Raw genomic sequence first — 24,140 nt, forward strand, 5'->3', positions numbered from 1 at the left:
TGGGTTAGATGACCTAAGAGGTCTTATTCCCAGCTGTGGATTCTATGAATTCAAACTGTATTGCTATGCAGAGCCACATTACTCACCCACAAGTAGCATTGAGGAACTACGTTTTAAGAAACACATTTCTATTAATGTTTCAGAATATTCATGCTGTGCTGCCATGCCTGCTCCAAGCCACTGACTCATATTTATGGACTGATTGTTCAGAGATGCTGGACCCATGCAGCTCTCACTGAAGTCAATGCAAGCTGTGGGTGCTCAATAGTTCTCAAAACAGGTTGCTTATGGTTTGGCAGTTTTCCTAGGACCCTTGCTTGAGATCTGGTTAAAAAAATTACTGAATTTACTCTGTGAATGCTTCCCACTTGCCAAATTATTCAGTGGAAAGAGATTAGTAAAATGACTGCCTACTAGAGAAAGAAAGTTTGAGACAAAAGGTCAAGGTTTTAAACAGGCATTTTAAAGTATGAATGCAAAATAAGTAGACAAACATGTTCTACATGGAAAATTAGCTGAATAAAAGTGTGGTTTATGATCGAAATTGCCTGTCTGTGCTTGCATTTACCTAGTATGTTATGTTCTGCAGATGCAACTGAGGTATGACAGGCCACGTTCAGCAGTATCATGACTGAATTTGGCTGTGATTGGGAAAGACAATATCTCTAGAAAGAAAAACTCTGGAAAAGAAAATTGCCACTTGAATTCTGCAGGGTAATGCAAAAAGATAGACTTTTTTTTTTTGCCTTCTCCCCCATTTCATAAAGAATCCCTGATAGCTGAAGCTTTCAGACTCCACTGTACCTAGACAAAGAGAGAGAGAGAAAAGCAATATACTGCCACTGGGGATTATTTCCTTATTTTATTGTAATTCAGCCTGGATAAAAAATTAATGAACATTCATAGTAGGTAGGTGAGGTAATATCTTTTATTGAATCAACTTCAGTTTGTGAAAGAGACAAAGTCTCAAGCTACACATTTTTTCAAGTCTAGGAAAGATACTCAGAATGTCACAGATAAATACAAGGTGGAACAGATTGTATAACATAAGTAGTTAATATATATTTTAAGAGACTATTCAAGGTGAAGCAGCCAGTTAAATCCTTTGCAGTCATAAGGACATAAAATAGGAGTTAATGGGTTACAGATTGTTGTAATAAGACATAAATCCAGTGCCTTTATTAAGACCATGATTTGTAATGTCTAGCAAAGTTATGAATTTAAGTTCCTAGGCTCGTATTTTGAGGTGTTGTGCAGGCTTCCTTTGAGGATGAGGACTGAGAGGTCAGATATGGAGTGATCATTTTGTGAGAAGTGCATGCCCATGGGTGATATGGTGTTTTTGTCTTTTATCATTTTGCTATGAGAGTTATTCAATAGAAGTTCTGTGGAGCTCGAAAGCTTGTTTCTTTCACCAACAGATTTTGGCTCAATGCTCTTCCCAAAAATCAAGAATTTTTTTTAAACTCATTATTCAGGTGAAGTGCATATTTGGGATTCTGAAAAGTAGAATTTCGCTGCAAGTACACATGTGGAATTTTGATGGATATCTTTTATGTAAGGCCAAATTATGCTTAGAGTTATAGAAGTTGCACAAGAAGTTTAGTTAATGTCACCTTCAGATTTCTGATCCACAGATTTTCCTTTTGTTTAACAGATAAGGATAACAAAAGGTCTGTTCTCTACAAGTACATTTGAATTAAAATAGAGACAAACAGCAAATGAGAGAAAGCTAAAAGTTATTGGTTATATCAATGGGGAAATGAAGCTCTGCATTGAAGCTATTGATAGCTTGTCCTGTCAACTGTCCTGTCAAGTAAATTCCAAGCTCTCTCAAAATTTTGTACAGATATATTTGATCTTTGCCAGCATGAAACTGTATGCCAATTTAGTTTTATATCTGTTTCTCTATTTTTTTACCCAGATCTGCATTTTTGTAACCAAATGCAAAACACTGAACTAATCTGTTAGCAAGATGAAAAACTTAAATGAATTTTTGCAAGAAGTGAATACCATTGAGGGACATTTTGAACTATCCATTTCATTTCTGATTTTCCCCATTGTCTGGCATTCTGTAACATTTAACTCACTAGCATTTGTAGTTGACTGCAGCCTATTTGCTTGGTTGTTTTTATAGTCTTCTAACCTCATGTCTTCTACCTGCTAAATGCCCTGCCCCCCTGCACACACGTGAAGAAGCAAGTACCTCACCAGCCCAAGTCTGACACATGAACTTTCATATCACTTTACAACCATTGTTTTTTTTCTTTTCAATCAGAATCAGTGGAGTCATGAAAATCCAGTTCCTTCATTTGACTCCCCAGAACCCAAGCCTGCAATCTCCTGCCCATTCTATCTCTGTGAACTTATCCTGTCCTCATCTTCTGTATTCTTCCCTCTCTTCTATCCTACAACAGCAGTGATGCCACTATCAATCAATATCCACTTATTTAATCTCTTTCCCCAATTTTGTTTTCCTAAAAACCTAAAAACCTTCTTCAGCTATCTGAATGGCCAGTGTCTTGAGAAACAGTGGTGTCTTCCTGGTCTAACATAATTAGAGCTAGAAATAACAATCATATTTCACACTTTAATAGCACCTTTCATTTGAGAATCTCAGTACACTTAGTACATATTAGTTTAGCCTCACAACACCCTTCTGAAGAATTATTTGCATTGTATAGATAAGGAAGATGAAATACAGTCTGTGATTTACCCAGGTCATACAGAACGCCTGTGGTACATCCAGCAGTATAACTCTTCCTCCAGAACTCTCTCAAGAACACCAAGTCCTAACTCAGATGCTGGTAGCTTTCTCTCCCTCAAACACTATGGACATCCTGCTTTGCCTTGGCTTCTCTCCCAATCTCTATTACATTCAATCTGTCACCATTTCTCACACTCTGCTTTTCTCACCTGCCAGAACTTCCCAACTGAGTTGGGCAAATTACGGCACCTACTGGCAGAGCCTGACTGGGGATAGCAGGCCATGTACTGCAGGAATGGCAGTGTCATTGATGTTTTACTACCTAAAGAGGAGCAAGTTGAAAGCTCCCAGACAGGAGAGGAAGTGGATGAAAGGGTGAGGTGCATGCTCTCTATAGAGCAGATCTCAAGGTTCTGTCTGGTTCCAGGAAAGTGAGACCATTACCAGACTCTGACCCAACAAACTTGTCCTCTCTGGTGATGCTATACACCCTGCACAGGGGAGCATAAATTATTGCTTTCTCATGAGCTTAAGTGTCCTAGGGAAAGGGCAAAGAGGCTCCCTGTGCTGCCTTCCACACAGAGCACCCATGCAGAGGAAGCCATAATTTGTCCCCAGATTGATAGCCTAAATCAGGGGTAGTCAATAGGTGGACTATTGGCCAAATCCAGACCGTCAGACACTTTTGGACAGACCCCAACATCTTGTTTACTTATTATCATCATTATTGTTTGGAGTTTTTTATTATTTTCTCCAGAGTCTGGATGTTGACTATACCTTTACTAAGAAATTTGGACCTTGACCAAAAATAATTGACTACCCCTGGCCTACACTGTAATTGGTAAAAGCCTCTCATCCTAACCATTACTATTCCCTGGCCTTCACCTCTAGTGCAGAAGAAGCTGCATATTCTTTTAGACTCAGGAATCTTTTGTTTTTCATGTTGCCTGGATCTATATATTTGCCTACCATCACCCACAAAATACTGTCCTGTTCACAGCAGACACTATCTCAACCCCTTTGCTGAAGCTCTTATGCATGTCTTCCTCTCTTCTTGGCCTGAACTAGTGCAATGATTTCCTTTATGGACTTCTTCAGTCCATACTACTAATTCTTCTAACTTTGTTTTGTCCAAAATGTACCAGCTAATCACCTCATTTATACCATAAAATGGGAACACATTATCTGACCTTTAGTCCATTTCAGGAACCAGTACATTACCTCTCTTATAGACTTAAAACATTTGCCCCCTCTCACCCAGCACTGCCCAACTCCCTTTCTGAAATTATCATTGTAATTCAGCCCATTCCACTTTTCCAACTGTTTTTTTTCACATTCAAAGGCACATATCTGTCTCCTTTTGTCCCCATAATCCAGAACAGCTTCCCTATATCATTTAACCTATTTGAAGATTCCCTGATAGCTCATATCCATCTCTTCTCTTGAATTACAGCTCCTAACTCTAGAACAAAAATTAAATACCCTCCAACTCTTACTTTTCCTCTGCTCAATCCATTCTATAATTTCACCCACTCTATTCACCTTTCTCCTGAAATATTTCTTATTAACGCCTCCTCCTCCTCCCCCCAAAAGACTATTTTCTACATTGTTACAATTATTTGTTGTATTTACATAGACTGTAATTACCTATGAACCTTGGAAATTTTATCTGCCTTTCATCTTTCTTATATATCACATTTAAACAAGAGAATGTGGGAGAATTAAATTCTTCAAATTCCCAACACCTGTGAGTCACTAAACCCAAGAAAGGAATTGACAAGCCTCATGAAAATTGATTCCATATGCACGTGGATTAACTTTCATTAGATTTGGCCAAACTGAGATGAACCCTGATCCATCTGCCTATGAACATAAATAGCCTCAGTATTTCATAAACTTTCAGTGACACAAAAGTGTTTTTAATGTGCCAGAAGAACCTCTATTAATCTAGTAAATTAAATTTTAAATAAGAGGGGAATTGGGCATATAACATTTTAATTTGCAGAATAAATTGTTTTATCTGAGTACAAGTAGATGGTATGTTCAGCCACTAGTGCGCTCACTCACTCTAGAGCAACAATATAAAGCAGAGCCAGCTTTCTAAACTGTGAGATCATAGTTTTAATAGCCACATGAACAAGCTATAAGACAGGAACTCTATCCAATACAGAGAGGATGCGGAACTACTCAAACTCCACCAACAATCTAAATTACTGCAAAGGATCCATACCTTTACTTAAGCACCAAGTCCTGCTGAATTCAGTGGAACTTTGCATGGGAGAAACTTTCCAGCATGGTTGGGTCCCACTGTACATAACTTTAAAATTGATGCAATCAGTTAAATGAAAGCCAAGGACTCACATGTTTAAACATGACTAGTGATTCTGGGTGCCTAACCTGAGATATTTTAAAGGACCTTGATTTTCAGAGGTTGAATGCTCAGCACTTTCTGAAAATTAGGACCTTCTTAGATGTCTCAGTTTGAGCATCCAAAAAGTGGGCAGCTAGTCACCTTCAAAATGGAGGCCAAGATATTTCACCTTGATACAAGATAAAAGTCTAATGCCTGTATCAGTAGCAGGGTTCACATCACTTCCCTATAGCACTGCTCTAGGAACTGGCCAGCAGCCTCCTGAAATATATTTTTGGAGATTTTTTTAAAAGGATGTGTCAAGAGAGGACATCATCTGTTTTACACACATTGCCTGTAGCTAAATCTTGGTCATGAAAATATTTTATACCCTTAGCTAACACAAAGCAGAAAGTGAAGTGACATTGTTGAGTAGATTTTAACATATTATATAAAGGAATAAAAAAGAATTTATTTTTGGAGTTAACTTGGTAATGAAGGAACAAATGCAATGTCTCAACTTCATTTCATTTCTATCTTAAGGTTAATGTTTTTATTGTCACTGTTCTTCATCATGGGCAGCAGTACAGCACTGAGTGAGTAATGATAGGTGTGCCTGCCTTTATTTAAAGGGAAACTACGTTTACTTTTTTTTTTTTTTACAATTAGTATAAGATTTTCATTGGCTTGTAAAATTGTATCAATCACCAATAAAGTTGTTTACATTGTCATTAACTCTGATAGACAAAGATTATTGAAGAAGTGTCCTACTTGCTTGTTTGATAGGGGACTGATTCTCAGAGGCACAGGATACTGCCTCTTCTATGAATTTTAGGGGGAACTGCAACTGCCCAGAGCTGCTCAGGATCTGGCCCATAGTCTGTAACAAAGGAAATATCACTGAACATTCTACTGCATGACAGAGTCTGGAGATACATTAAAGCCATTTTGAGTAAGTTTATTAAAAATTGGTTTATTATGAGTAATTATCTACATTTTCTCTACATCATTTACTAGTAAATAACAGAACTACTGTGAAAGTTTGCAGCATCTCTTTTGAATTCTTTTGGGATGAAATTTGCCTTTCTGCAGAGGGTCCATTGAGTACTATAAATCCCCTAAGACCTTTAAGACACTGAAATCCTACTTAAGACCTATTTTGCCTTCAAAATAGGATTTCTGGGGTTCATAGAACTTTTGTGGGTCTTCTGCAGAACGGTGAATTTCAATCTTGTTGATTAGCACTTCCTTTGTTACAAACTATCAGTGCAATCTTGCATGTGGTCTGCATTCAGAACTCCCACTATATTCAATATATGCAATTAAACTGGCTAGGATAAAAATTCATAAATACAATATGAACTCTTATACTTCAGGATATAAGACAACTTCTAACTGCCTGGGATTGGGAAGAAGTTTACCCAGTAGGGATATTATTGCCAAGTTGTCCACTGTGAGCGTTTTAGACCTTCCTCTGAAAAATCTACTATTGGCCAATTTTGAAGACGGATCAGTGCATTAGATGGACCACTGGTCTGATCTGATACTGCCATTCTTCTGTTCCAAGAGGAAGTTATGAGCAGAGCACGCATTGGATGAGGCCCTGAATGCTATGTAGTGACAGTAAAATGTCAGCTATCCTTCAGAAACACCAGAAGCATTCATAGTTTAAAAATGACTGGTAAGTAAAAATAATGCTTTGAACATACCTGAGGTTCTTTGATTTTTTTTAATGACCGTATTTTCGTATACAGACACTGTAATCAATGGGTCAGTTTCTGGAGTAAGTTACTTCTCAGCATGACTAATAATGTTAGACACTTACCCTTAATTTTTAACTGTCTAGTTTTGTCACCGTCTTGAATGCAGAAATCCTACAGACATCAACTGAGTGTTTAAAAATATGTAGGCCCTAAGGTCCAAGAATTAATCACTGCAGTCTAAGAATTTAACTAATCTTGAAAAAAGATTTCTTGTTAGCTATCATAGCTTGGTGATCCAGTTATCTGGACTGAGATTGCATCTGTTTGCTCAAATCATTGCTGTATGTTCAGCAGAAAATCTCAGCATCCTTCCAGGCCATGCATGGTAATAGACCCTAATAAGCAGAAGGGTTAACATACCATGGAAAACCATTAAAAACTCAGCCCTCCACAACACAGAATTTCTAATTTCCTTTAAAAATCATGGCCTTCCTATGCTAAAAACAGGAAACTGAGCTGTGTAGTGGTAAAGCCTATATGATAACTGGAGGAGCTTAGCAAAAATAAGCTCTCCTGGCACATCACTATGTGGAGGTTCTGATGCCCTGGAGAGTCTCTCTCTCTTCACCCACCCCTCTCTCCTGCCCAAATTGTTAATTCTGATTCTGACTCTGGGGTTTCTTTTTTAATCTTCATTATTGCTATTTCTCAACTGGTCACTTTAATAAGGCAGCTAGACATTGTACCTCCCCATCAACATCAGTGGATAGTAATAACAACTTTCTCAGGCTGACTTCAGGCTCATACCTACTATTAGACAGTGAAGAGTCCCAACAAACATTTTAGTATATTTATTAACTCCCCCAGTTATCCCATAGGCTTTTTCTGGTGAACAGCTCGGTTTCCCTTGGAAATATGTTTCATAATTTTCTGGTATTCCATAACCAAGGAGACTGTGGATAGATTGGACAACCCTTAAAGGAAAGCTGTGAAAAACTGCTAAGAAAGAAAGAAAGAAAGAAAGAAAGAAAGTATTATTAAGTGCTGAATCAAATATCTTCCTGCCTCAGTGACTAATCACAGCTGTCTAAATATTAGATTCATAACAATATTCTGGACTTCTATTGTACTAGTGTTTTACAAGGTGTTTTACAAGCATTTTTACCCCCATTGTACACATGGGCTAACTGAGGCCTGGAGAGGTTATCATCAGCATTTTCAGACTTGGGAGTTGTTGGTACTGATCACCTCTGAAAATTGGGCTAGCTATTTAGATGCCTAACTTTAGGCACCTCGGTTTTAAATTGTTGGATTTAGTGATTTACCCAAAAATCACACAAGTCAACTGCGAAGATAAGAACAGAATGTTGGATTGACTGCCAACCTTATACAGATTCCGTAGTTCACAGCTCTCCAATACTGAGGTTGAACACACTGTAGTGCACACCACCTTGAATTTCCAAAGCATTCAGCCAAGATATTTTTTTAAAAACGGGTGCCTGAAGTTAGGATATTTAGTCACCAAAATAAATGGGCTGTTTTTCCAAAAGTCCTGAGTATCCCGCAGCTCCCATTAAAATGAATGGGAGCTATTGGTCGATCAGCTTCATGGATAATCAGGACACTTAATTTGGTGCATACATGTGGAGATAGGAACCTAACTTTAGATACTCATTTTTGAAAAATCTTGGCTTCAGTCATTTTATAGTGGGTTTTTTTACCAATTGTGCCCAGATTTTCAAATGTAGGTACACATAAATAACTGCACATCTAATTTATGTGTGTAAATGGTAAACATGGCTTGGGTGGCCCTGACACCTCCTCAGAATATGGGATTTCCATTCCCCTGCCTATATAAACCCCTCTCCTTCCTGCATCAGCCTGCCCATGTGGCCCTGTCCTATCTTAGCCCACACATGCAGCCCCATCCCCTACCATGTCAGCCCCCTCCACTAGCCCATCCCCACCTGCATGACTCTGCCCCCGATGTGTGAGCCTTCTTGCATTGGCCCACCCATGCTTACATCACTGCATACGGAGGTGCCACATTAGCCCCTGCCCCTCTGGCATCCTCCTGCTTCCACAGTTTCTTCCTCTCATTTTCAATGGACAAAGTCATGTCCAGTTATAAGTCTCTACTGGACAGGAACAGTGCGGCAGAAATCTAGGACTGTCCGACTTTAAACTGGACAAATGGCCTCCTTATATATGGCAGGAAATAACATATGGTACACAGATGTGGCCATTCCCATCCATATGAACCTGAATGTATGCACACATATTTGTGTGGCCATGTGTACGAAAAAATAACTAAAAAAAGAACAGGAGTACTTGTGGCACCCTTGTGACCTGTTCTTTTTGCGGATACAGACTAACACGGCTGCTACTCTGGAACAAATAACTGATTTCCACATGTCCACTGATACATACATGCACATATCTTTGAAAGTTTGGCCCACTATGAGTTTTAAGAGTCCTAACCGGGTTGCTTGCATGTGTTTGAATCTCATCAGCATGGAAGAATCATTACCTTTTTTTTCACTGAGACTTTGTCACCATATGTATTTACAACGTGCACAGCAATGCAATGCTATTTTTGTATTCCTGTATCACATTCATATTTGACCTCTGCCTTAATAAACTTTGTAAAATCAAAGCCAACTTTGAGCTGAGCATCAGCAGTTCTTGCACTGGGACTGAACAAGACACCAACAGTGTTTTTAATGGTTGGATGGCTAAACAAGACAGCCTTTAATAATGTTTTTATACATACAATACAAGACTCCTGATAGAAAGAGAATAGATATTCACACTGACCATAGTCTGTATTTTCCGGCTCCCAACAATTTGATGGCCAAAAATAGGGTGTCTACAGAATAAAACAAAATAAAACAAAAAAGCAGGGAATTCAGGTTAGACAAAGCAAGCATTATACAATTCCTAGGCTGACACTGTTTTGTAAAGGTTATTTATGCTTTCTTGGGAAATCTACTGTATTGTAAATCCAGCAATTTTTAAATAGGCATCAAAATGGCAAATTACTTTTGTATGCTTATTTATGGTATTTGTGTAGTGTGCCAGAATGGCAGATAAGAAGAATGAAGTATTATTATTATTGATAAACTATTGAACAGGTACAGGGCAGCCCTACTTTCCCCAGGAACATGCTCACACCGACCTGAAGAATCAACGTTTAGAGGTGAGAAGTTTTTGCATTCTTTATGACCTATTCAAACTCTGATTTTACAGAACTTGTGATGAATATATGTTAAGGATCTAGGCAACTCACTACTAGATATTTATTAGAGCTGGTCAAAAAGGACAGGGTGTTTTCACAAAAATATTCAAAATTTCAAAGTTGTATTACTGTCAAGACCTTCAAAATGCACTTCTTTATTTTTCCATTAAAAACAATTATCTAAAATGTTATTGACTTTTTTCTTTTATTGCAAACTAAATTAATTTTTTTATTTAAATAGAATTTTGTTTACATCATTGGGGAAGATATCTTTAAGAGTTATTAATATTTTGTAAGAAATGAAGAAAATAATTCATTTTTGAAAAAGACAATTTCAATGAAAAACCTTGTTCGATGAAAAAATCAGACAGCTCTAGTATTTATATACACAGAATATTCATGTGTATACACGAATATGAAATTTGAGATGTGATATTAGTATAGTCAAATGTCAGTACTGGTGTTGGTTTGAGCCTGCATTTGGGGAGAAAAAAGGAACTCTTTTGGGATTTCTCTTAGTTTTACTATGTATTTCCAGCCACCATCATCAAAGGCCTCACAGCACAATCAATCTGGTTTGATGACTTCAGAACCCATCAATGTTGCCCCAGGTGTCATCACATTTTCTTTCACAGGAAAGATCTTTTTGCAGAATAATGGCCTTTCATCCAATTGAGAAAATATTTGTTTTGAATTGTTTCCCCTGATGGAACTGGAAAATTAAAAATGTTGTCTTTTTTTGGGGTGGATTTTTTGTTTGTTTGTTTTATTTTTCCTTCCCTCCCGCCTCTCTGTTTTTCCTCATCCTCCCACACCCACACCTTTTCAGTGGTACAATGGAAAACAATGAGAGAAAAGGTGGTGAAAGAGAAAAAGGCGGAAAGTGAAAAGTGAAAAAGTAAAATGAAAAAAATGCAAAACAAAATTTTAAAAACAAAAAGGTCAAAACTAAAAATTTCTGATTAAAATGTTCATAAAATATTGATAATAAATGAAAAATCATTCCACCTGCAGAATTAAAATGACTTTGAAATATTTCACAGGAATATATTTTCCATTTGTCTGTCATTGCTAATTAATTGGTATTCACAGTTCTAGAGCTCTGATGTTAATTTACATTACAACTAATTGCATAAACTGAGGATCATTTTGCCAGGTTCCAATGATTAAATGTTAATCTTAAATAATGGCAGCCCACCCTGGGGAGAGACTCAGAGAGCCTTTCTCATAGCACTCCCATACATAGCAGTAAACAGACATGCCCTTCCACCCAAAAATCCATGCACAACTCTATACCTAAATTAGCAGAAGCATATGCTAATCCTTTTTTAAGAGCTGCAGCAGGGCCCACTAATTAATATGTTTCCTCAAGGTACTTGGCAGCATCATGCCTGCTTTATCCATACAGAAACACACTGACTCCGGGCATGCCACTCTCAAGGCACATGCCTTCCCAGTCCCTGAGTCTGCATGGCTGTAAATGTAGGAGTCTGAATTTAACTCTAAAGCTGTACTAAAACAAGCTAATACTGATATCACCCAGAGTCTTGGACAGCAATCCCTTGAATGGAACTGGAAATGTGTATGCCATATGATGCAGCTTTTCTCTCTTAGCTAACAGTTCTTCCAGACAGAGCAATAACATTGTCCTTTTCTTAAATGGATGTTATAGGTCTTAGTCTTATCTCAAACATGTGACACGCCTCGTTGCATCTCTGCAATTCAAGTATTTAGTTTACATCCTTCTCCTTCCTCTCCCAATCTTTCCCAGCATGTAAGAACTAGGTAAAATAGTAGACCATGAAGAATCTTCTGGAGATGAGGAAAAGTATGAACCCTAAAGACTTAGGAAAGGGGTTTAACTTATCCAAGGAAGGAAGAACAGAAGAGGGGGGTAGGCCTATAGAAATAAGAAACAAGAGATCCAGGGCTTATTGTAGAGTGGGGTGTATGTAAGTGAGGCATGGGATTCACTATAAGTGTGTGAGTGTAGAAGGAAGGGGAGACTAGCTGTTCACCTCTCAGCTGGTTAAGAACCTCCCAGAGCTATGAAAAGAATCTCTGCCCATGTTTATGATCTCCTCTGTGCATGAACTGTGGTTTGCAAATGTATGTGACTGCCAATCTAGGGAGAGTTTGAGTGGGTGGTGGAGTTTTTATCTAATTATTTTGCACACCTCAGTTATCAACTGTAGTAGAATTATCTGCTGTGTACCTCACAATACAGATACCTTAGGGTACACACATTAAAAAAACCCTGAAAACCCCATTACATTTACTACAATTTTCAGGCAATTGAAAGCTTTGACTGGGAGATTTATAGAGGTATTGCAGTACAAGCATTTTGTACGATAACCATTTTCATAGAGAAGATTATCAAACATTAACTTTTTTGAGTGGAATGTTGAAAACCTGAAGGAACTATCAGTCGTTAAAAATTTCATTTTGCCTGAGGAGTGGCTGTCAAGCGGTTTGCCATGAATGAGTGGTAACATTCCCTATTTGCTACTTTGCCATGACAACCTATTTATAGCTGGAAAGAAGGCGGGCTGCGGAATAGTTTTGGGAAAATCAAATAGTGTTTATCAGCCCAGGCAGAAATAATGCTGCCAATTTACATCACTACAATTTTAAAACATTTGGTCTACATGTATCTGTAACTGGGCAGGCAGTTCTATTCAGTCCTGTGGCTGAAGAAATAAGGTCATATCTAGCACCAAAAGTATCATCACAGACCAAAATTGATTGGTTTGTATAGAACAGATTGTCTCTATAAGGTCATTACGAGTTTATAAAAAGAGAAAAGTAGCTCTAGGTAAGCAATTTTATGTTGTCCAATCTAGATTATATTTTTATATTACTTTCTAAATTTAACCATAGCAATCTATATCCAGGCCCCTTCTGCGAATAAAACTGTATAAAACCAACTCCTGTAATCCATGTATATATCCCCGTATTACATTTACTTGCATTGGTGTTTTGCTAGTAATTTATCAAAGGAACAAAGAACAGTTCTATCTTGGCTCTACCATAAAACAAATTATCCTCCTCATCATCATAGAATTTTAAGTATTGAAGGCACTTGTTAATTTTAGGATTGCTAACCCTGCAGGATTGTCCTAAATCTCTAGAAATTAAAGATTAATCTTTAATCAAAGATTATGTCATGTGATGAAATCTCCAAGAATTCATCCAACCAAAATTGGCAACCCTACTTGCTATTTCAAATAGAGAAAAACTTTGTTTCAAACACAACACCTTTTTATAAAGCACTGTTAGTTTGTATGGTTTAAACTGTATTTTTAAAGGAGAAAGATCCTATAGTTTACTTTAATCCCTCCCTTTGAATAGTTATAAGGGAAAGGTCTGTTCACAAGGGGACAGTTTAGTCTAATTAATGTATATGGTGAGGAATATTCATGTCAAATGTAAACCTTTTGCTCCATATATTGTCATTCCTCTCCAGACAACTGCTAGGGACTGTTATAAACTCTAGAAATGGGTATCTATAATCTTAAAATATCATCAAATAAATAACAATTGATTATATACAAATTAAAATGCCTCATGTTCTCTAACATCTGCATTGGAGGAACTCAAACTTTTTCCAATGGTAGATAAGTTTTGTTATCCACATTTAAAATATAAGGAAACTAATGCCAAGGGAGAGTAAGTGGTTTGCCCAGGATGAAGGAAGTCAGTGACAGAAACGAGTATGAAAACCAAGAGTGAAACCCTGGCCTGACTGAAATCAATGGGATTTTTGGCACTGACATCAACAGAGTCAGGATTTCACACTAAGGATCCTGATTCTCATTCTCAGACTTGACTCATCAGACCACACAACATTCACTATATGCATCTCCTGTAATGAATGGAAACCTTAACCAATAACCTCCATATTATGCATAAATGTTTAATTTTGTTTTATTTATCTGTTGTTGTAAGACTTGGTGATTTAAATATAATTTAAGAACTTTGACTGTATGATATTTAAAGGAAATATATTCATCTCCAAAATATGAGTTGTACATTACTGATCTGTACATATTGATCTGACCAATAGACAGGGGTGGGATTATCACAAAGATACAGCATCCTTGGTCTTTGCTTAGAGACAAGGCACAAAAGTTATAGCCTGGATTTCCTATAGATGCACAAATGGATAGTGGATACCAGGCTGATCAGACATGGCATAAGGACACTGGGTGGTGGGGTGGGTTCCTGCTGTGCATGACAAAAGGGAATACACACTCAATATCATTACATTTGTATAAATGCTGCTGCACAAAACCTAATCTCCCAGAATAAAGTGATTTTAAAAGTAGTGCAAATGAAAGCATCTGAATATTGTGTTATATGAAAAGGTAGAGAGACTGCAAACATATTTTAAATATCTACAACATGGAAACATTAAACTCCATCCCATTCAACTGATATTGTTATATGTATTTCACATACAAAGAGAGACTTTATTAATGCAGTACTTTAAATTCTCTATCTTAATACCTACTGAATTACTAGAACCACTCCATGCAGTAAGTAACAAGTCTGACTCCATTTAGCTTGTTAAAACCATAGCCTCGGGTGACATAAACAACAGGAATAGATGAATATCTGACACAATAGATGTAAACTTACTAATGCCTGTCAACACTGATGTTTTGAAAACTTTTGTAGTTTAAAGTGTATTTTATTGCATATAGAAAAGTAGTACTGGTGGCACCTTAGAGACTAACAAATCGGATGAAGTGAGCTGTAGCTCACGAAAGCTTATGCTCAAATAAATTTGTTAGTCTCTAAGGTGCCACCAGTACTCCTTTTCTTTTTGCGAATACAGACTAACACGGCTGCTACTCTGAAACCTGTCTTTATTGCATATATTCATTTAATTTTAACAAATGTATTGCAGAAAGAAATTATACCAAAAGCACGGTGATCAACTTTTGACTGATGCCTGACACAAACACACCCAAGAGCAAACTCTCATACAGCCACAGAACTGCAGCAAAGAAGTTAGCTGCTATGCTTATGGGTCCTTTGAATCATCAAGGGCCTTTAATTCCTTCAAACCAGGAATGATGGTGGCATAAATAGGCATGCCCAGGGGAGAAAAGGCCTGGAGCCAGAACATGGGTGTAATGTTAACTCTGCTTTTGCAATCTACATGTGTGCCCTTTGAGAAGCTACTTATAACACGTTCCCATAATTTAGCTTTAAATCTTTATTAGGGAGCCATTTTTCCATTAATTAGAGTAGCAGCAAGATCATCTCTTACAAGTTAAAGACTAAACCCAAGGTTTTTTATATATTATGTAATGTTGTATAAACTTTTAGGCAGATATAAAAAATGTATGTAAAAAAAAGTCTTAGGGAAAATATGTTAAATATTTCATAAGCATTCAACTTGTAACTTCAGATGTTGTATGATGAAAATCGTCCATTAGGATAAACTGCCTCAAGGGAAGAGATATTCATATTTTATTACAGTACACCATTCTTATTCTAGTACTATCCATCAGGATGCACTGTATCCTAGTGGGGATAACGCACTGGATTGGGACTAAGGAGACCAGGTTTCTATTTGTGGTTCTATTAGTGATCTCAGGCAAGACATTTAACCTCTTTGTGGGTCTCTTCCCCCATTTTTAAAATGGAGACACTTAGCTCTTAGCTGTTTTATAAAGCACTTTATAATCTATGGATGAAAAAGTGTTATGTAACAACTAGTAAATATTGTTTATCATCTTTGTCATGATGTTAGGCTATGTATTTATTTAAATTAAAAAAACAAGTAAAGTCCTTTCTGTACCAAGGATAGCTGGTTAACAGTGTGGTTCTTGTTCAGACAGTACCAATAAACATTTCTCTGATTTTGGAGAACACTTCCTTGAGACATTGTAAGCCCTAGGTATGCCAAGAAGTGCCTTCATGCACAAGAGACTTCTTCGGTATTTCTGAAGTTTTTAATGACTCATAGCAGTTCATTCAAAATTGGTCCTGGTGGACATGCTATATATCACCAGCTTGCCACTGAAGTGAGGAGAGCCAGGATGGGTATGCAGTTTGGAAAGTGGTCACACTCCGATTACTGGAAGGTTGTTCTGGGAAAGATAGGGAAGCTGGGGGAAGAAGAGTCAGGCACTTTTCACTAGGAAAGCAGAGTTATAAACATGAGGCTGGATTAAAAGATTATTGGCTCACACGGCGTACAAGGAAGCATGTAGTTGCATGACGTTCCAGGAAAGAATTCTGACAGGAATTCCCTCCTTCTGCTGGGGCAGGGAGGGAAATAAATTACTTCACTTCTTTCTGGGGTTCAACTTGCTTTCCTCCCCGCCCATACATGGCCAGCTTCACGTCCCACCCACTTGCTCATATGCTGGGGGTGGGTATTGTGTGTGCAGCTCCTGATTTCTTTCAGTGCTAGGGCTGCAATAAAAAAGCCCTGCTGGTCACGGACTTCAGGGGGACTCATTACTTTTTAATTCCCTGAATGGCTGTGTTAGGGTTAGCCAAAATCTACTCTTCTTTGAAGTGTGCAACTATCTGGTAACTTTTAGAACTCCTCCTCTGAACAATAATGTTAGGTGAACTGCCCCAGGAACAGTTAATGCTGATGCACCTAAAAATGGTACAAATTGAAAACACTTATTTCCATATCCAAATACTTTTTAAAAGCTGGGGGGCATTTATGATTTTTACAGCCCTCCTGATGGCTACAATAGTAATAGAAAAGCATAATTTTGGTTGCAAAAGGGCAATTGAACAAGTGGAACATAAGTTCCACTCATATTGTCAGCCATTCATACAGAGGAGTAGCTTGTTAAAAAAAACCCAAAACACCTGGAAATAATTAAACTGTCAAGAGAGAAAAAAGGGATCGGTACCCTTTGTCAGACATAGAAAAGGACAGAGTACATAACTGCAGCTAACCTATTTTCTGCAGGGCAAGTCACTGCGCTGTAGTAGGAGAGTCTCTGCAGGGATGGACTCTGCAGTTTGAAGAATTGGCTACTACAAATGCTTTTTCTCTGTGTACCACAGTAGTCTAGAAATTGTTGGATTCTGTCCAGCCATAGTTCTATTTTTGATGCACCTGGGGAGATTTTCCACTCCTCCCCAAAAAATTAAAGTCAAAGTAAAATAATTTTACCTTTTCCTGGTTGAATGGGTCATTCCCATCTCCTAATTTAACAGTTTTTGTATTGGTGTAATTTTGGTTAGAGCTGTGAGATTTTTACCAAAATAGTTATAAACTCAATTATACCAGTATAAAGCTGCCATGTATTGGTATAGCTTACCCCCATTATCATCCATCAATAAACTATGCCAGTATATGCGCATTTATACCTGTATAACTGTGTCCACACTAGAGGGTTGTACTGTTTTAACTCTTCTGGTATAGTTGTTGTAGTACAATTTCTCTGTGCAGACAAGGTGTAGATTAGATAATGAATGCTCCAGTAAAGAGCTCCAAAGCAGCAGCAGAACTGGGCGACCACCTGGCATTAAAGAGACCAGCAGCCACAGCAGAGGATTGAGGGGCACTTTTAGAAATTACCTTATTTAATGAGTCATGTGTATATCCATCTGTCTTATATATGAGTATATGGGGCAGATCCTCAGCTGGTGTAAACTGATTAAAAGTTCCTTCCAAACATTTTCACCCAGAGTCACTAATTTATTTATTTATTGGCCTATCTATTGTGAAGAAATGCATTCTACACATTATTGGTTTGCTATCAAGTACTCATATCAGTAAAGAGGTTAAACACAAGGGCCTTCCCTCAAATACCCTGCACAGGCTGGCTACAGCTACTACCTCTGGATGGTAAGGCACACAGTTAATTTAATACTAAACCACCTTTTTTTCTGCCCCTGGTTTGTTGTGTTATGGAAGCCTTATATTTCCCAGGTATGGGATATGAATAGATTAGTAATGGTGATTGTACTAGTATTGTAATACTAGTCAAATTTGTGCAGTAACACTCCCCCTCCTTGCCCAAATCAACTTCTTGTTCTTTCATGTTAGATTGACAGTATTGCAGATATGTAGTTATAAATCTATATTACATTTTTGATACTGTGTGCTTTAGGCCAATGATCATGCTGCTTTGCCAAAAAAGGGCAGTAGAGCAACAACAGAATCATAACATATTAGTCTAGAATGTCAAAAGGTGAGCTGTGGTATACAACTAAAATGGTGATCGTGATTTGAAGGTAGGATTACTCTCCAACCTGTCATGTTTCTTCTACACTTGAAAAACATTGTTCTTCTCAGGTAAATTTGAACTACATTTTCTTTTTTTAAAGTAAAATGTTAGTCTTAAATGTCTGGGGGATGACATGCTAGCACCCCATCAGACAGTCTTTTCTGGTTCTAATACATTTATCAAATGCCAGGATATCCAATCAATACTGTGGATCACATTTGTCTCAATGTACAGAACATGAAATCAAGCTGTTCATTGTACGAAACAATAAAGAACTAATTTTAAAACTGGTGTAATACCATTAAAAAAGGTACAAATAAGTATGCAAATAAAAATAAAAACCTATACATAATGTGTATAAAATCAGATCTATTCTCCTAATCTGCATTAGAATACCTGCTCATTTTTACCATGAACACTAGTGTGACTAACTGATCAACATAGAAATCTCTCACTATAAATGTGAGATCATAATCGAATATGTGCTGGTAGAAGACACACATGTACACCTCTCAGAAGAGGAAATATTCTGTCTGAAGTGCTCTACAGGGTCTGTGAGGAAAGAGCCATAATGTGTTTCATTCCACACCTCAGAACTCCATCAGATCTTTACAAAGGAGGGTCCTACTGAGAATTATGCTGTATGTAATTTTACTGCAGCTGTTAGACTTTTCAAGCCATTAGAGTTATTGTTATTTCAGAGAGGGACATTTCCACCTACATATAATTTTATGTGTGTGATGGTCCTCGGTGTCTCTACATTTAAATTATTAACATACAGTTTCAGAATATAGTCCTATTAGCATTTTTAGGTATAAGATGAATTGATATAATTAACTGGGCCACTGAAAGGGGATGATACGATTACAGTTACAATAAATAGCATCTTGCTCTTAATATAAACCTTCATTTAAGCAACCCAAGAACATATTAAGCATACTTACTTGGAACCGGTAAAAGGTGCCATCATCCTTTAGTGTTAGAACATGGTCTGAGATTGGAAAGAAATAGCCATGGGCTGCCATTAACGTCCCCAAATGTAGAGCTTCCACTGTTGGGGTATGGGGAAAGAAAAGAACATTTACAAAAAATTAGCCTTTTCTGTATTTACAGCAAGGGACCTTTATGTGACATTTCTTCCTGTCTCCTGTGAGTAAACACCCAGCTCTTTTACTATTTAATATAGAGATGGTACCAAAATTATTCCTCTTCCTAAGGAGTTGATTTGTATGTCTCCCATTCAGCAGCTCTTCCTCTGTATTACCACTACCTTCATTACTGACTCACTCCATCCATTTCTCACGAGAATTACTGCCATTGTGTTGTCTAACCCTTCCCTTAGAACAGGTCTAGAAGATGACATGGTGTTAAAACAGCATGGGCTGGTACACCTTGGCTCGCCTACCAGTTGCACCAGTGTGATAAGAGATTTCCCTACAATCCTCAGTATAGACAATGTATTGAATGAAGAATGGCTTAAATTTATCTTAGCATACAAAACCACAGCCAATAAATATATATGCTAAGTGAAGGAGTACTTGTGGCACCTTAGAGACTAACACATTTATTAGAGCATAAGCTTTCGTGGGCTACAGCCCACTTCATCGGATGCATAGAATGAAACATAGTAAGAAGATATATATACATATATATTCCACATACAGAGAAGGTGGAAGTTGCCATACAAACTGTAAGAGGCTAATTAATTAAGATGAGCTATTATCAGCAGGAGAAAAAAACTTTTGTAGTGATAATCAAGATGGCCCATTTAGACAGTTGACAAGAAGGGGTGAGGATAGTTAACATGGGGAAATAGATTCAATATGTGTAATGACCCAGTCACTCCCAGTCTCTATTCAATCCCAAGTTAATGGTATCTAGTTTGCATATTAATTCATGCTCAGCAGTTTCTCACTGGAGTCTGTTTTTGAAGCTTTTCTGTTGTGGAATTGCCACCCTTAAGTCTTTTACTGATTGGCCAGAGAGGTTGAAGTTTTTGAATGTTATGATTCTTGATGTCAGATTTGTGTCCATTTATTCTTTTGCACAGAGACTGTCCGGTTTGGCCAATGTACATGGCAGAGGGGCATTGTTGGCACATGATGGCATATATCACACTGGTAGATGGGCAGGTGAACGAGCCCTGATGGCATGCCCTGATGGCATGGCTAATGTGATTAGGTCCTATGATGGTGTCACTTGAATAAATATGTGGACAGAGTTGGCATCGGGCTTTGTTGCAAGGATAGGTTCCTGGGTTAGGGTTTTTGTTGTGTGGTGTGTGGTTGCTGGAGAGTATTTGCTTCAGGTTGGGGGGCTGTCTGTAAGCGAGGACTGGTCTGTCTCCCAAGATCTGTGAGAGTAAGAGATCATTTTTCAGGATAGTTTATAGATCTTTGAGGATGCGCTGGAGAGATTTTAGTTGGGGGCTGAAGGTGACAGCTAGTGGCGTTCTGTTATTTTCTTTGATGGGCCTGTTCTGTAGTAGGTGACTTCTGGGTCACCTACTACATATGCTAAGTATTACACATATTCTTATATTTACATTGTACCATTGTTCAGTATTGAGGTCCCAGGATATTGGCTACACACTTTGCAATTATTACAATTCTCCTGTCAGGAGAGCAGAGCCATACTATAACAAGAGTGGGATTTAATAGTTACACCTTGTACTTCCTATGGTAGTTGAGTTCCTTGGCCCACAAGGTTAAGCTATTTCTGCACCAGTCCCTCCATATAACTTTACAGGCCAAACTAGGCTCTGGAATATTTATATACCCATGAAATAGTCACACAACAATTTCTGCCATTTGAAATTTTGACAATACTCTATCAAGGATGGACCAATGGCATGCATAATTTCACTCTGAAAAATCGGTTACAGTTTTATGTGCAACACAATGTTCAAACTGGTAAATGCCTATAGTTTTGCTTTCTTTATGTTCATATCATACTTTAAAAAGAGGTGACTCTATTGTTGCAAATTCCTAATACTTAATTACTAGGTTGGAATTCCATTCCTCAGTTTTTCAGCATGGATCTATATTGTATAGCCTCTCTATACCCTGGAAGTAGAAGTTTAGCACAGAAACACCAGCATGGCTTTGTGGCATTGGCGGAGATTACAGACATCAGCATGGGAAAAATATCTATTCAATCTGTTGTTTCCTTTCCTTGCTACAAAAGTCATTGTGACAAGGATGGATTAATATTGTGCTCTTTTACACTTTTTTATGTTAGTCTTGGCTATAAGAATGAAACATAGTTCTGTTGGCTCACCCATATTTCATGAGCAATATGTGCAAACTCTCTTTTCACCTTTCCACTCACCTGAACACTTTCATCATGAGTATTTTAAATTTTTCAAGAGGATGAGTGGGAATTTTTAGCTGCCATGAATCCACCCATCCCCAGAACCCCCTCTTGGGTTTAGGGATAGGCAACTTCCCCACTTAGCCCACCTAACCACAACCCCAATTCTGTCTTTGCTTCATGACAAACACCTCTTGCTCCCGTAAACTTCTGCAAATTAGTCCCAGTCCTGCTGGCATAGCAACTGACATCCTGGAACAGACAAATGATTGATGTAGCCCAGCATGATGTCTCTGATAGTCCACAGTACCAGATGCTTCAGAGAAAGAACCAAACCCTCATAATAGACATTCTTGGAACGACATGCCCAGATAGAAAGTTTCTTGACCCCAGGCTTTTAGTAGTTCTGTCCTGAAACATGATAGGATAAACTTCATATGGGTACAAACTATCTAATGTAACCACAGATATTCTTGTTATTCATATATATATTTATAAGCCATTAAATTCTACATCTTGTGCCAATGAATGCCAGAGGTTATTTTAAAATAACTAAATAAACACCCCACCCCCTGTAATTATTTTAAAATCAAATGCCTTTTTATTTTAATATCCTCATTCTTTCACTGTGCAAGTGAATAAATACCAGAAGACTCTCTTATCTAGAAGCTATTTAAATTATATCTCTACTTGTGTGGGGAAAAGTGGAGAAGAGAGAGTGACAGATAGATACAAATTGGTTGAAAGAAGAAATTCACCAGTCTCCTTTTTTAAAGTAAGTTTGATTATGGATGGCTGGGTTTGCAAGGGGAAGGACAGAAAGGGTGGCTCAAATAGGAATAAAAAGTTTTAAAAACTTTTAATAGGTTTATTTACACTGATACAGTACAATAAAACAACTCAATGCCTTTTCTCACATCCATATCTCCACAGTTTCTCTCCTCAGAGAGAGAAGGCTCTGACTGGTCTCCAAAGGCATGATCCTGCTCTCATTGAAGTCCAAAGTAGAATTCCCATTGACTTCAGTCATGCAGGGTCAAGCCTCTGGAGGAAAAGGAGAGCATTGAATGATGATATCATCATGTTGATGCATGTCAATAAGAAGTACCAGAAAGTTACAAACCTTCTAAGTCTGAACATAAATTTACTCTTCTGTACAAGATGTATGACTGTAAGGGTTGCACATTTATATGGTTGGCAACAGTATACATAGTTACAATAGCAAGAATGAAAAAAGAAAATATGAGGTTTGGAATAAATATAAATCCTCAGGGCATAAGCTAAACTAATGAAGGTTAGAAAGAAACAATCTGTAGAGAGAGGTTATCTGATAGCCTACCGCAGGGTTCTTGTACCTTTCTATACAGTAGCTTGTGGTGGCCACTTTGGGAGACAAGATACTTCATGAACTAGGTGGTTTGATCCAGTAGAGCAATTCTTATGTAACTAAAGAAATGTAAATCCCATAGGAAAGCAAATTTATCTTTGCAGATTTCTAAAGTGTTATTAGCAACATAACCAAGCAAAATTATTTTTAAATTTAAGTTTAACTTGGCAGGGTCCCTTTAAATATTTGTAATAATGCATACAATTGTTAATACAAAGTAACTTCATCAAAAGTACCTAAGTAGCTTAGGATCCTAGTCTCATTGACTTTCAAAGTCACTTAGGCACTTTTGAAAATTTTACACACTCTCATACACACCTTAGCTATGTCTGCAAAACAATTCAAAAAGTCATTACTCTCCTTGTGCGCTATGATTTTTGAATACACCAGTTAGCCCTTGAAGTCGGAGGTACTGAAAGGGCATATCTGAGGTTCCGGCAGTGACTTCAATGAGGTTCTTCATGCAAAAAGTATTCAGGATAAGACTTGAAATGTGCCTTTACTCTGTGATTTGTGAATGGGAGCCTAGGGAGCCAGGGTGGCTTCCCTCCGAACCAGAGGGTAAAGAGCCACCCTCTCAGCCTGAGTGGGCGGGGCCAGACCAAGCTTACGCCAATCCCCGGAAGGGGAGGGGTGGAAGAGGAAGTACAAAGGGCGGGGCCCTTTGCCCAGTAAGGGCAGCACCAGGGAGGGAGACAGACACAGGCTGCTGGCTGTTCCCTCCAGACCCTGCTGCCAACCCAGGGGAGGCCCGGGGCCAGGAGAATCCTGACCTGGAGGAAGGACTGAGGCGACCAGGACTGCCAGCCGCCGAGTACCTGGAGGACCTGGAGGGGCCAGGCTGTAACCCGGGCCAGCGTGAGCTGGAGCTGCCAGCAGCTGAATATCCGGACAAGCTGGAGGGACCGTAGAGGCCCGCTTGAGAGACCGGGTAGAAAGTAGCCCAGGGACAGAACTGCACCGTGTGGTGGGTGTATTTGGTCAGCGTGGCGCGGACGGTTCCCCGCTGACCCAGCGGCGGGACCCCCTCCTCCCGCCGCTGTCAGGGCCCTGGGCTGGAACGCAGTGGAGTTGGGTGGGCCTGCGTTCCCCTACCCCGGCCAACCCGCCTTGGGTAGCAGAATCCGAACGCCGCAGGCTCGGGCCGGCACACCTTCTCCGCTAATTCCCCAGTGACCGAAAGGTGTGACTAAGGCCTGCCAGTGGGACAGTAGGTCTCCATCACCC

General features: G+C 38.5%; 1 protein-coding gene across 9 annotated transcripts in view; it reads right to left on the reverse strand.

Moving 5' to 3' along the window:
- RGS7 (regulator of G protein signaling 7) overlaps positions 1–24,140 on the reverse strand; it is a 442,164-nt gene that overhangs the window by 96,521 nt on the left and 321,503 nt on the right. For 8 of the 9 annotated variants that reach the window (XM_043511436.1, XM_038397461.2, XM_043511440.1 and 5 more), the window contains 2 exons: positions 19,159–19,265; positions 9,578–9,629 (listed from right to left, as the gene is read on the reverse strand). In XM_043511436.1, coding sequence (XP_043367371.1) covers positions 9,578–9,629; positions 19,159–19,265 — 159 coding nt within the window. Of the gene's footprint in view, positions 1–9,577; positions 9,630–19,158; positions 19,266–24,140 lie in introns of those variants that run through there. The other variant, XM_043511441.1, reaches the window with a different exon arrangement.

Source organism: Dermochelys coriacea, chromosome 3, assembly GCF_009764565.3.
Source record: "Dermochelys coriacea isolate rDerCor1 chromosome 3, rDerCor1.pri.v4, whole genome shotgun sequence".
NCBI lineage: Eukaryota > Metazoa > Chordata > Testudines > Dermochelyidae > Dermochelys > Dermochelys coriacea.